The 14,908-nt window shown below is 38.4% G+C and overlaps 1 protein-coding gene across 1 annotated transcript in view; it reads left to right on the top strand.

Annotated features, from left to right (window-relative positions):
• The first annotated feature begins 310 nt into the window (after positions 1-310).
• Positions 311-14,908, top strand: part of GLCCI1 (glucocorticoid induced 1) — a 103,301-nt gene continuing 88,703 nt past the window's right edge. Inside the window, exon 1 of the mRNA XM_032874326.1 lies at positions 311-870. Within this exon, the coding sequence (XP_032730217.1) occupies positions 420-870 (451 nt within the window). The 5' untranslated portion in view covers positions 311-419. The remainder of the gene's footprint in view (positions 871-14,908) is intronic.

Below are 14,908 nucleotides of genomic sequence, written 5' to 3'. Positions count from 1 at the left end.
GGGGTCCGGGCCCTCCCAGCAGTTGCCGGGCGATCCCGCGCGTGCAGCCCCGCGAGGCAGCGAGCGGCCCCCGAGGCTGCGTGATCTGGACTGTTGCCCCTCTCCCCTGTCAGCGCGATGCCCGGAGCGGCGGCGGCTCCGGGCTCCTTGCTGCCCCGGCCGTGACCGCCACACGGAGCCCGGCCCGGCGGTTGGGGCCGTTGGGCGTTTGTTTTCGCAGCCTTCCCCTCCCCCCTCTCCGAGGCGGCGGGGGTGCGCGTTGGGAAGGGGGAGCCGAGAGACTCCTCCTCCTCCCCGATACCCCCGCCCCTCCCCCTTACACACTCGCACGCACTATCGCGCCGGCTCCCACACGCTCGCGCGCCTCCCGCTCTGAGCCTCCGTGTCGGCCGGCGTCGTCCCGGGCCCTCGGAGCCACCATGTCCACTGCCTCCTCCTCCAGTTCCTCTCAGACCCCTCATCCCCCGCCGCAGAGGATGCGGCGCAGCGCCGCGGGCTCCCCGCCCGCCGCCCCCTCCGCCGGCAGCGGGAACGGTGCGGGCGGCGGCGGCGTGGGTTGCGCCCCGGCTGCGGGAGCCGGCCGGCTGCTGCAGCCCATCCGCGCCACGGTGCCCTACCAGCTCCTGCGGGGCAGCCAGCACAGTCCCACGCGCCCACCCGCCGCCGCCGCCGCCGCCGCCGCCTCGCTGGGCAACCTCCCGGGACCCGGCGCGGCCCGCGGCCCCAGCCCACCCAGCCCGACGCTGCCGCCGGCCGCGGCCCCGACCGAGCAGGCGCCGCGGGCCAAGGGCCGCCCGAGACGGTCCCCCGAGAACCACCGGAGGAGCAACTCACCTGAGAGACGGAGCCCCGGCTCGCCCGTGTGCAGAGGTAGCGAGCCCAACCCTTCCGTCCTCCCGGGCTGCGTCTTCCCCGACGGTTCCCTCCGTGGAAACTTCAGCCTCTCCGGGCTTCTCTTTGCTAGTGCATTACCGAAGGTGTGAAAGTGGCTTTGGGAATCTCACCTCCCTGCGGTCGCTGCGGGGCTTGGAGGAGCGAACTGCAAAGCAACTTTTATTTGACCCACATGCCGCCCCTCAGATTTTATCTTCCATCACACGCCTGCATCGAAAGGTTTTTCAGTTTGAGCTGATTAGCTCACTCATGTGTTTGCTGTTGGTAGCGGGGGAAGGAGGAGCTGGGCGAAACACTTAAAAATACACGCACACAAACTCTGGCAGCCGATAAGGTGGTGGTTGTAATCTACAGCCTCTTTGTGCTGTCCTACAAAGTTCCTAACGTGTCTGTGACCACTTGGAATATATGTATTTCTTCATTTTTGGAAGGGTTATGGAATTAGTTTTGATATAAAGATATCATAAGGATATGTTGGCTGTGTAGAGGAGACAGTTTTGGATATGCAATTGAAGTGTAGTGTTTTGGTGGTGGTTTGGTTGTGGTTTTTTTGGGGGGGTCTCCCTGTTTTTTCTACTTTATATAGTCCTATGCATCCGAGCAGTACTTCATTGGAAATCGTCTATGCCCAACTCAAGATTTTCATGGTAAATTTCTAAAGACCTATTTGTGGAGTGTGCTCGCTCTTTCCTTCCATTTTTAAGTACACTTAACAGTTCAGCTGAGCTGTTAAAGGATCTCAAGTTTCTTTTTTGTTAGGTGTCAAAGGTAATGGTAAGCTAGGGGATGATGTCGGCTTCCCTTAATTTTGTGTTTTGGTTTAGTTTTGTTTATGTCTGGGGACACCGTGCATGATCTAGTTGGGTCCTGGGGGAGAAAAGGAAGATTAGCCAAAACGGGGACTTAAAGCTCATAAGGGAGAGTGGAGTAGCTAATATAATTAGATACCAGGCTAGAGCTACAGATGCTGCTGCTGCTGCAGCATTGTGGAGACAACTGATCATACCGAGTGGAAAACTCTCTGTTTGGAAGGGAAATACTGTGGAGCTCTGTACGTTGATATGGTATGTGGAATTTTTTTTTTCTTTAATGGAGCTTTTTAATGAAAGACTTAGACTTGGAGAAAGTGATTATGTTATGATGGATTGCAGTTTGGGTTTTTTTTTTCTTCTTCTTCTTAATATTTCTGGCTGGTAATTAGCATGTTACCAAGGCACTTGTTTTCAGACCACTTGATGGTGTGGCAGAGTAGGATGTAGTGCAGTGGTATGTGTACATGAGCACCAAGAAATACCTCCTGTAATCTGTATGCACCAGGAGGAATTTGCTCCCCCACTCCTCCCCCAGGTCAAGCCAGCTGCTGCAGAAACTGACATCCTCCAGCAAATCCTGAATGAATGAATGAAAACAACGTGATCGCCCTAATAATGACCACAACTGAACACACATCTTTGGCTGTATTTTATAGAAAAGGCCACCATTTTCTAACAGATTAATGCCATATGCAGCTCCCTTGCACATTTTCTGGAGCTATATGAAATGAGAGGTAAAAGAACGAATAGAAGGCTGCAGTTAGAGAAATTTTTGAGTGATTTAACTTCAACAGTGCTTAGATTGAGTTTTGGGATTTTCTTTTAGGGACTAATGTAACAGCCATAAAATAACCATTTCAGACTGATGTGTACAGAAGGTTTTGGGGGCAGAGTAAGAGTAGTTGCTGCAACAATATAATGGCCATCTAGTGCCTCCTCCCCTTTTGTTGATAAACACTAACATCTCACAACACATCATAGTACAACTTGTTTTTCTGCATCCCTTCAAAAGCCTTAATTGCTTAAGAATTACATGGTCCATCATAAAGTAGTTTTAATGAAATTTGTGATCAGGCTTAAACTGTCCCCTTTGTTGTAGTGTGGCATATCTGAGCTTAATGCAATTTTAATGTAATCATGATGGGAACATTTTCTGAGTCTGGTCGCGCAGCAGACAGATTTGCATCACCAGAGAGCTTGTATTGGGAACAGAAGGGGCTTTTCTGCTGTTTTTAACACCAGGTGTTTTGTCAGTTTCTTATATCTAAGGGATTTTGAATGCAGGCTCTTTAGCCCCCAGTTCCCTGATTATATTACCTTTATGTTACTTCTCCACATCCCGCCTTGCTCCTCTCTACTACCCAAATTAAAACTGTGCAACTAATCTATTCTGTTTAGTTAGCCATTTAAAATCCATACTGTGAACAGTTGAACAATTTTTGAAACATTATCTACTCAGTTTGAATTCTGCGAGGTTCTGACTAAAGTGGATTTTAGCCTCCACAGGTCAAGGCTCCTGCCGCCGCCGCTGCTGCAGACACTGACATCACTATACTGCATGAATGAAAAACAACAACGTGCTCCATTTCTTGCTCTCCACCTCCTTCCTTTTCTGCACACTCCTCTGTGTGTGTGTGTGTGTGTGTGTGTGTTTAAGATGGTGTTATGCTGCATTTGAAACTACATTTAAAAATGTTAATTTAAGTAGATGGTGGTTCAAGGGATAGGTATGTAGTATAGAGGCATATTGTTTACAAAAAGCTTCAAGTGCTATGTGCATTTAGACTGGAAGGGACATAACTGAGCATTCAATATATATATATATTTTTTATCTGGACTGGTGGTTATGGAAGAAAATACAGAAGGTTTAAACTCTTTCTTCATGATTGTTTTACCGAGAAGGAATTATGAAACAACATGATTTCTAAACATGTTGGATCATTATTATTTCTCTCTTAAACATTCTTAATATGCACATTTATAGGGTTAAGTCTGTAATAAAGAAATGATACTCAGATTATTTCACAAAGCTGAGGAAAAGCTGGGTTGTGTAAAGAGATGCAATCAAATCTTTAATATAGTAACTTATAAAATTCAACAAGATGGCAATTAATTTTTATAGCACCAGTTTTAGATCATTTAAAAGGGTATCATAACAGAAGATGCATTTTTACCTGGACTTTTACAAATTAAAACTATCTTGTTTATGCATGTGGATCATATTTTTGTTTGTATTTTAAAAATTTCTTTTGTATTTTTAAAACTTCAAGGTTTGTTATTTACATTCATTTCTTTACTTCTGCCATTAGCAAAATGTCACCCTCCCCCTTGTTTGGTTCTGAAGGGTCTTGAAGTGGTGAATGACAAGCTGCTGAATGCATCCTCAGGCTCCCTGTGATGTGTTTGTAATAGATGTAAAATCATAAAGTATTATGCAAATAGTTATTTTTTGTAATGGTAATACATAAAGTCTACCTTTGAGATAAATAGAACTCAAATGAGAATATAGCAGGATGTTAGTGTTAAAAATTAATAATCTGTAAGCTAAAATCATGAGTAATAACCAAAAGAAAATAAAGTTGCTTCTTTCTGAAACCTCAGAGCAAAACCTATGGATTTAAAAACATAACAAATGCTCACATTTTACTGTGCAAGATAAGACAGTAAGTAGCAATTGCAGATCCTATTGTGGTTTTTGTAAAGATTGAGCATTAGGATGAATTATAAATTCTAAAAGATACACAATCAGTTGCATTCGAGTACTCTGGTTGGAGAATACTGCTTATTCTTAAGTGTGCCAAATCTAGCTAAAAAAACATGGGAGAGCTTGCAATTTATATGGCTCCTGTTATGGAAAATAACATGTGTTGATTCCTGGTTTAACATAACATTTATTTAGGCCTAATATGCTAGCAGATTACTAACTCTAGAGTGAAATTTGATTAGAGTTTTTCATGATTATTATTGAGAGCTTTATTGTTTAATGCATTAAGAAGTTATGATTATATTCCAAAAGAAAATACAAAGCCAGCCAGCATGTAATGTTGAATGACTTCATGAAATGTGTGTCTTTGTATTTTAATCCATTGACTTGCTTTCAGTTTTTTAATCTTTTCATTAAATTTTCCTTTTTGAGTTATTTTTATGCTATGCTCAGTTTGTGGAATGCAACGTTTTTAATTACTTTTTTTTTCTCCTTACTTTTTAGAAATACTCAGACATTCTCTTCATACAAAGTTACCTCTCAGGCTGGTATTCATAGAAATTAAGCCCTTCTCATGGCCCCATCTTTTAAAATTAATTTTGTTAGAGTGCTTAGAGGAACTTGTTTCAAAGCTTTCCTATACTTGGTAAAAATAGTTAAAAGTTGTGGGGTTTTTTTCCTCCCTAAAACAACAGGTTTCAAATACTGGTTTTGGGGAAAGGTTTTAGGCCTTTGAGAACTACACTAAGTATCAGCAGCATTGATTATTTTGGCTTTTTCCATCAATTATGGTGCATAAGATTTAAGGTTCACTTAATAAGTGAAATTATAGAAGTTACCTGTTCTTTTTTTTTGAAGTTATCTGTTCTTAAACTACTGTCTTATGTTCAAAGATTATATTCCCCTCAAATAAGGAGCATTAAGCATATTGAATATCATACACCTAAGTTATATAAAAGCACCTTGCTCAGTTTAACTGTATGTATAATTTTGTGTGTGTATATTGAGCTAAAAATTATTTCATTATTTACAGTACTTTTTACAGAAGGACATGTCATTCACTGCAGTGTACATTTCTTTAAGGATTTAGTGCAAATTAGGAATTATGCATTGGGAAATACTGAAGGGTAATGACATCCTTGTGGTCTTTATTTTATTTGTGACAATGCAGACTAAATGTGAATAAGAAGACAAATTATTGGGGTCCATGGCAGTGAATAACAATGGAGATAAATGGTAATGTTCAATAAATGGCTAGTAGAAGATTTTTCTTAAGGCTGAAATTTAAACAAATTTCTAGAAACCTGTTTTATCAAAGCTTTCACATGTCGCTAATAGTCTGCCAAAGATTATATCCTGATGGCCATGATATCCTTAGTTTTAGTTCAGTCTTTTCTCCAGTGCTTAAAATTGCTGGACACCACCACCAAGACAGGCTTTTTCCCAGCACCCTGTGCCTGGTGCTGTTGCCTTTGGTCTTCAATATATAATTTTGTTACTAAATGATAAAAACCAAATCACAGATGCTGTTTCTGTACTTTATACTTGTATTTTAACCAGAGGTTGAACTTGAGACTGAGAGTCTTTTAATTGGGTTTGCCAAAAGTGGAGGGAAGAGAGAACACTACTCAACTGTTAATATGGAGAGCCGAAGGAGCTGTTGGCAGAGCCGGAAGTTACCTCTGCCCTTTACCTGGACCCTTAAACTGACCATGATTCCACCTATCATCCAGCTGATTCTAAAACAATAAGATCTGTGCTTATTCTGCAAAACAGATTAGTAGTAATTCTGAAAAAAGTAAGGATTTTACTTGCATTATGAACAATTATAGAGAAAATACTTCTCTAGTATTTCGGTTTAGTAAGGCCATACATGGCAGATACCTTTAAGCAGAGTTGTTTACTTCAAATGAATGCTATTGAGACAAATAACAGGAGCAGGTAAGTTCATGAATACCTGAGTAACTTCCCCTATATTACGATGTGTCTCTGGTTGTAGGTATAGAAAGGAAGAAAGCATTTTAGTGCTTTTTATACACTAGGCAATGTATATGTTCATTTATCAAGAAAGTGCATTTGAAGTGCAAATCTTCTGATTCTACATCTAGTGTTTATTCCACAAGACTATCCCATTGCTCCTAACTCAAGAAGACTGATCTTGGTGACCAGCTGTGATTTCTGAGCTAAAAGAATTACTAAAGAGTAGGTTTTCTGTTTTCACAGCACTATTACACTGCTGGGATATGCTTTGACATTTTCAGAATGTCTAAACATGTAAGACACAGGATGGTGAATGTAACTGGAATAGAATATATATGGATTGGTCACTTTTCTCCACTTGTTCTTTTTTTTTTTTTAAGATTTTATTTACTGATTTGACAGAGAGAGATCACAAGTAGACAGAGAGGCACGCAGAGAGAGAGAGAAAAGGAAGCAGGCCTCCCTGCTGAGCAGAGAGCCCGATGCGGGACTTGATCCCAGGACACTGAGATCATGACCTGAGCCGAAGGCAGCGGCCCAACCCACGGAGCCACCCAGGCGCCCCTCTCCACTTGGTCTTAAAGAAAATTTTAAGAGAGCAAGAAAGTGAGAAATCTCCTTCCTGAGGGATCAGGGATATGAACTTGACTGTTTCTGCCCTCCTCCCATCTAGAATTTGTTCTGTCCTTGAATCATAGTGAGAAGTACTTTTCTCCACGAATGTTAAAATTAGTTACACATGGTGCTAAACTAATGAATGCTTCAGGAATCACTAAGCAGAGACTGGTCTTAAGTGATTGCCTCAGCAACTGGTGCTAGGTTAATTCAGCCCTCCCAAGAGCTAACAAGTTATCACTGCAATTTGTGGGTTTGAACTGTGAATGTTTGTACTTAATGCAGTGCCACCATGGTGCACCTTAATGATGGCTCACCAAAAATAGGGATGAGTGAAAGAATCTAGTGAAACCCATTATTGTGTGACAAAGTCAGTGTCCAAAATTGTCTTACAAGTCGTTAGAATTAAGAAATCTACTAAACATCTGAATGTTTCATAAACTGCTAGAACTTGCTGCCTAGTGTTACTAAAGATCAAATACATACCACCTACTGACAGTAATAACTCCTTATTTAGCTAGTATACCACAGGAAGAACTTTTGTGAATAGTTCATAAAGCTAATTTTAACTTTGACATCACTAAAAAATAAGTTACTGTATGAAACATTTTCTAAAGGTATCGTGCACTTGTTTTCTTAAGCAGAACAAACAAGATGTAAGTGAACTCTTCATGGCTTATTTAGCTTTATTAATACTTACATGCCTAACAAAATAATTATTATAGATAGTATTGAATATAAGATTGAGTACTGACTGACAACTAGAGTTGCCCTGTAACTAATTCTATAAATTCGCTTTTGGGATTATCTTTTTTTTTTTTTTTCTTTAAGGGAGGGAGAGAGAGAATCTTAAGTAGGTTCCATGCCTATCCTGCAGTCCAATGTGGGGCTCAGTTCCATGAACCTGAGATTAAATCAAGAGTTAGTTGTTTAACTGACTGAGCCACCCAGGTGCCCCAGGATTGTCTTTTTTCTGATGAAAGTGGAATGAAGCAATGTGTGGCTATGTTATTCCTTAATAGAATAACTTAGCTCTTTTCTCCAGAATTGTCACATTAAAGGCCAAATTATTTTCTAAATAGTACTATAAGAGTCTCAGAAACAAAAAGGTATACTGGAAGATAATAAATTGGGAGTTAAGAGATTTGGGTTCTATTTCCAGTTTCAACATTTGACTTATAGCAAGTCACAGATTTTTGGCATCTTATTTTCTCTGTCTTTAAAGTGAGAGTTTGGGGGGTGGGTGCCTGGGTGGCTCAGTCGTTTAAGCATCTGCCTTTGGCTCAGGTCATGATCCCAGGGTCCTAGGATCGAGCCTCACATTGGGCTCTCTGCTCAGGAGGGAGCCTGCTTCTCTCTCTGCCTCTCTATCTGTATGTCATGAGTAAATAAATAAAATCTTTAAAAAATAAAGTGAGAGGTGGGGTTTTTGAGATTTTTGTTAGGTAGAGAAAAAATTCAGAAAGGAAAAGTAAGGTTATTACACTAGATAGTTTTTTTAAGTATTCCCCGCTAGCTTTACTGAGGTATGACTGAGAAAAATTGTCTATATTTAAAGGGTACAGTATGGTGATATTATCTATGTATCCACTGTGAAATGATTACCACAGTCAAGCTATTAATAACATCCATCACATTTTGTTTTGGTGTATGATGAGAACATTTAAGATCTACTCTTGACAGATTTCAAGTATATAATACAGTATTAATTAGAGTCACTGTGCTATGTAGGATTCATTATTATTCACCCAGAATTTGGTCATCTTATGATTGAAAGTTTGTACCCTTGACCTGTATATTCCCATTTTTGTCACCTACAAGGCCCTGGAAACTACCTCTGTACTCTCTGCTTCCATAAATTTGGCTTTTTTAGATTCCACATGAAAGTGAGATCATACAGTATTTGTTTTTCCGTGTCTGGCTTATCTTGTTTAGTTCCAGGTTCATCTGTGTTGCCAATGGCAGGATTTCCTTTTTTTTTTTTTAATGTTGGCTAATATCTGTGTAAGTGTGTGTGTGTGACAGTTTCTTTATCCATTCCTCCATCAATGAACATTTATGTTATTTTGTATCTTGACTATTGTGAATAATGTAATGAATGTGGGAGGGCAGATATGTCTTTTAAGATACTGATTTCATTTCCTTTGGATGTATATACCCAGAAGAAGGATTGCTGGATCATATGATAGTTCTATATTCAGCGTTCTGAGGAACCTCTATACTATTTTTTTCCTCCAAGATTTTATTTAAATTCAAATTAGTTAACATATAGCGTAGTAGTAGTTTTTAGGAGTAGAATCTAGTGACTCATCACTTGCATGTAACACCCAGTGCTCATCACAAGTGCCCTCCTTAATGCCCATCACCTTTCAATACACACCCCCCGCCCCGACTCCTCTCTCCCCTCCATCAAACCTCCGTTCACTGTCTTTAAGATTCTCTTATGGTTTACGTCCCTCTCTGTTTTTTATTTTTCCTTCCCTTCTCCTATGTTAATCTGTTTTGTTTCTTAAATCCCACAGATGAGTGAAATCATACAGTCAGTATTTGTCTTTATCTGACTGACTGACTTCTTATAGCATAATACACTCTTGATTCCATCCACATCGCAGATGGCAAGATTTCATTCTTTTTGATGGCTGATTCTTTTGATTCTTTTTAATATTCCATTCCATTCCACACAGACACACACATACCACATCTTCTTTATCCATTCATCAGCAGATGGACGTTTGAGCTTTCCATACTTTGGCTGTTGTTGATAATGCTGCTATAATCAGTGAGGTGCATGTGCCCCTTTGAATCAGTATTTTTTCATCCTTTGGATAAATAGCTAGTAGTGCAACTGCTGGGTCGTAGGGTAGTTCTACTTTAAGCTTTTTGAGGAACCTCCACACTGCTTTCCAGAGGGGCTGCACCAATTTGCATTCTCACCAACAGTGTAAGAGGGTTCTCCTTTCTCCACATCCTTGCCAACATCTGTTGTTTCCTGACTTGTTAATTTTAGCCATTCTGACAGGTGTATCTAAGGTGGTATCTCATTGTGGTTTTGATTTGTATTTTCCTGATGATGAGTGATGTTGAGCGTTTCTTCATGTGTCTGTTAGCCATCTGTATGTCGTCTTTGGTAAATGTCTGTTCATGCCTTCTGCCCATTTCTTAACTGGATTATATTTTGGGTGTTGAGTTTTGATAACTTTTTTAGATTTTGGATACTAGCCCTTAATCAGGTATGTCATTGCATACTCCCATTCCATCAGTTACCTTTTGGCTTTGTTGCAGAAGCTTTTTATCTTGATGAAGTCCCAATCGTTCATTTTGCTTTTGTTTCCCTTTTCTCTGGTGACATGTCTAGTAAGACATTGCTGTAGATGAGTCACAGAGATTGCTGTCTGGGTTCTCAAGGATTTTGAAGGTTTCCTATCTCACATTTAGCTCTTTCATCGATTTTGGATTTGGTTTTGTGTATGGTATTAGGAAGTAGTCCAGTTCCATTATTCTGCATGTGGCTGTCCAATTTTCCCAACACCATTTGTTGAAGAGACTGTCTTTTCCATTGGATATTCTTTCCTGCTTTGTCAAAGAAAAGTCGTGGGTCCATTTCTAGGCTCTCTACTCTGTTCTATAGATCTATGTGTCTGTTTTTATGCCAATACCATACTGTCTTGACGATTACAGCTTTGTGATACAGCTTAAAGTCTGGAATTGTGATGCCTCCAGCTTTGGTTTTCTTTCTCAACGTTACTTTGGCTATTCAGGGTCTTTTCTAGTTCCATACAAATTTTAGAATTGTTTGTTCTAGCTCCGTAAGAAATGCTGATGTTATTTTGATAGGGATTGCATTGAACTTGTAGGTTGCTTTGAGTAGTATAGACCTCTTAGCAATATTTGTTTTTCCCATCCATGAGCATGGAATGTTTTTCCATTTCTTTGTGTCTTCTTCGATTTCTTTCATAAGTGTTCTGTTGTTTTCAGCATACAGATTTTTCACCTGTTCAGTCAGGTTTATTTTTGGTGCAATTGTAAATGGGATCAATTCTTTGATTTTTCTTTCTGCTGCTTCATTATTGGTATATGGAAATGCAACAGGTTTCTGTACATTGATTTTACATCCTGCCACTTTGCTAAATTCGTGTATCAGTTCTTCCATTTTCTTGGTGGAGTCTTTCAGGTTTTCTACATAGATACATTGTTTTCTGTTCCCACCAATTTAAATTCCCGATGATGGCATTCTCTTGTTATCTTTTCTCCACATCCTTGCCAATTTTTTATGTCTTATCTTTTGATAATAGCCATTCTAGCAGGTGTGAGTGGTATCTCATTGTGGTTTTAATTTGCATTTCCCTGATCATTAGTGGTGTTGAGCACCTTTTCATGTATCTGTTGGCTATTATATGTCTTCTTTGGAAAAATGTCTGTTCAACTCTTTTGCCCATTTAAAAAAATTTTTTTTTGCTGTTGATTTTTGAACGTTCCTTATATATTTAAGATTTTAACTCCTTATCAAATGTATGGTTTACAGATATTTTCTCCTATTCCATAGCTTGCCTTTTTAATTTATTGATTTTTTTCCCCTTTGCTCTGCAGCAGCTTTTTAGTTTGATGTAGTCCCACTTATTTATTTTTGCTTTTGTTGCTTTGCTTTTGGTGTATATCCAAAATGTCATTGCTAAAACTGATATTAAGGAGATTTTTCCCTGTATTTTCTCCGATGAGGTTTCCAGCTTTGGGTCTTATTTTTAAAGCTTTGATCCATTTTGAGTTAATTTTTTATATGGTGTAAGAAGATCATCCAGTTTCATTTTTGTCATGTGGATATCCAATTTTTCCAACACCATTTATTGAAGAGATTGTCCTATGTCTTCCTATTGTGTGTTCTTGGCACCCTTGTCAAAAATTAGTTGACTGTAATACATCTGTGAGTTTGTTTCTGGGCTCTCTATTCTGTTCCATTGGTCTATGTGTCTGTTTTTATGGCAGTATGATATTGGTTTGATTGTTGTTGTGTAAACTAGATAATCCTTAGTAAAATGATCATTTATTGAGCTTTTATGTCAACCACTAGTCTTCACTAGTGGTTGTTGAAACCTAGTGTAGAGTACTTTTATAACTTCTCTTCACAGATGAGTAGATGACATCCTAACAAGTTAAGTAATTGCCCAAGGTCAGGCAGCACGCATCGGGGGCCCAGAAAGCCCATATAACTCTTTAAGTCCCAACTTCAAGTTAACTGAGAGTTGCTTTTGGAACCCAGTTCATTATGGGACAGGAAAGAATGCATAATGGGTTATCCCATTGCTTATACAGTTAAATCATAGAGAAGCCAAAAATAGCATTAGAGGGTTGGGTGAAGAGAAAGCTAAATGGGACTAGACTCTAGGGTCCACAGAACTTAAAATAGTTCCAAATATTCCCAATGATTCAGGCCTCAGGTATGCATATAAGAATGTCATAGCATTTCAAAACCTTATCATGCCATTAGTAAGCCTTCCTCTTGGTCCTTAAAGGATCTATCACTTTGTTAAAGCAGAATTTAGATTTCCATTTTTTAAAAAACTGCCTTTTGTTTGAATTCTCAAAATCTGGGTAGAGTAAGTTCTTTTGTATTTTCTTATTTGACAGTTTAAACTTTACATGTCTAATAAAAGCATCATAAGGCTTCACTTATCCCTAACATGATTCTTTACCCTTGCCCTCCTTTGATATTTTAGCAACATTCAAAATAGTACCCTTTTATATATCACTTTCATGGCAAAACAACAAGGTGCACTCTTTTCAATTTATAACTGCCTGGGCTCTTTCACTTTTTCTGGATTTGCTGATGTAATCCAGAAAAGATAGTCTGAGCTCAATTTTAATAATATCTTCCATGGTGGTTTTTTTTCAGTGTCATTTGTGCTTATTGTAAGCTCTCTTTAATAGTAAATGTGGAACATGAGTCCTTTCATAAGTAACATTAGAAATGATATTTTTATTGTTATAATATTGAAAGTGTTGTATAGAGTCTGTGTGATGGAGTTTTTCATGATATTTCCTCTGTAATTAACTTTCCTAGTTAAATACATCAATCTGTAAGTTGAATCAGTGAAGTAATATTTCTATCTTAGAAGATAATAAAAACTGGCAGGGCTTAGTTGCTCAGGGTTACGTCAGGTCTAGCCCTAAAAAACTTTGCTATTCTCATGTATACCTGTGAAGTGATCTTTCCATGAAGATACAAAAAGATCACAGTGAAATGTAGATTTGTTTATATTTGAGCTGGTAGTCTGTAAATAAAATATATTTACAATATCTCTGAGGGTTCTGTGACAGTGTCATTTTCTTCTAAAGTATTTTTGGAGGCAATCTGATAAATTGCTGTGAAAAGAATCAGCTGTAAATTAAACTAAGTGTCTAACATTTCCTAAATAGAGGTTGGCAAACATTGCTAAATGTAGTTTCATTAGTTTCTAGATGTGGGAGTTAGACTGTGCTCAGAAATAAGATTTTTTTTTTTTAAACCTACAATATTCTGCAATATTTTGGTCAGATAGCTTAAAAAACGTTTTAAAATCCTTTACATGCCAGAGTGACCCATTATTAAAAAAAACAAAACAAAAAACTCTAGTCAGTCGCATTTGCTTACTCTTTGGCTTTTTGGTTTACGTATGGCCAAAGGTTAATGGAGCTTTAATGTAATTTCCACGATCTGTTCATTCATTCAAGAAATGTTTCAGTAACTGTACTGGTTGTTGGCAGTATGTTGGTGTGTAAAACTAATGGAATTCCTCCCTTTTTTACACAGTAAATATTGCTTGAATCCCTATTATATTTGAGGAACTCTGACCCTTACGGAATATGTATTTTAGGTACAGTTGGTGTGCTCACAGTCCTATTTCTCAGTAAAGTCAATTCATTTAAAATCTGCCAAGATTTTAACCCACTATTTTCTCTAAGCCTTGGGCTTCACATATGAATTATTATGTTCCTTTGCTTTTCTAAGTTAACTTGAGCTTTTTGGTATTTGTTGAATACTAAATACTCTGTTTATATGTTTTTCTTTGGCTGGATGAAGCCTAGGAGACCTTCATTCTGTGGCTTCTATAATATATCTAGTTCTAAGTTATATCCCTACATGGATGTATAATCTGCTATAGTTGGCCTAGGATTACATCATTGACACTTTCTGTTCACACATGTAAGCAAGTACCCTCTCAGTATTCTGAACTTTTGGATGTGCCTTCTTGTGTAGAAATGTAGTCATATGTAGTAATGATATGTGGTGATACCTGGACATTGGTATCTTGTGAGACTATTGAAATGAGTACAGCTTGGTTTTGGCTTAATATTTGCTATTATTGAGCTAGAACAGAATGGAAAAGAAGCTTTTCATATGTTACATTACCATTAATTGAAATCATGGTTGAATGCACAATAACTTATTTGTCTTTACTATACTCAGAATTTAGTTTTCTTTTTTAACTATTCTTAAAAGCATTTATCTTAAAGAATTATTAGCCTTAAAGCCTTTACTATTAGTATTTGGTTATATTAGTTAATCTTAAAGATAGTTGTCCTGTTCTACTTTGTACTAAGCCAAGTGGTCAAAAAATAACATTTTTATACAGATATCCCATTTAATGAAATAAGTATTACACTTAATCTCATGGTAAAAAAAAAAAACAAACAGATGTTAGATGAAATGTATGTTCTGGGTCGATTTCTTTTTTTATGTTTCTTATGGATCATTGAAGAAATTCTTTTAATCCCTGAATATAACCATATGATAAACCGTGTAAAATTGTATGTAGGAGTTTTACAAAGTAGGAAGGCATAGGAAAAATAATGACATAAATTATTGTTAATATTTGCTGTGTCACTTAAAAATTATTCCATTCTTGAATTAAGTGCCTCAAAATGTAAA

The sequence above is a fragment of the Lontra canadensis genome, unplaced genomic scaffold (genome assembly GCF_010015895.1).
Source record: "Lontra canadensis isolate GAN:19392208 unplaced genomic scaffold, GSC_riverotter_1.0 scaffold2, whole genome shotgun sequence".
Taxonomy (NCBI): domain Eukaryota; kingdom Metazoa; phylum Chordata; class Mammalia; order Carnivora; family Mustelidae; genus Lontra; species Lontra canadensis.
This window is presented reverse-complemented; position numbering and strand designations above follow the sequence as displayed.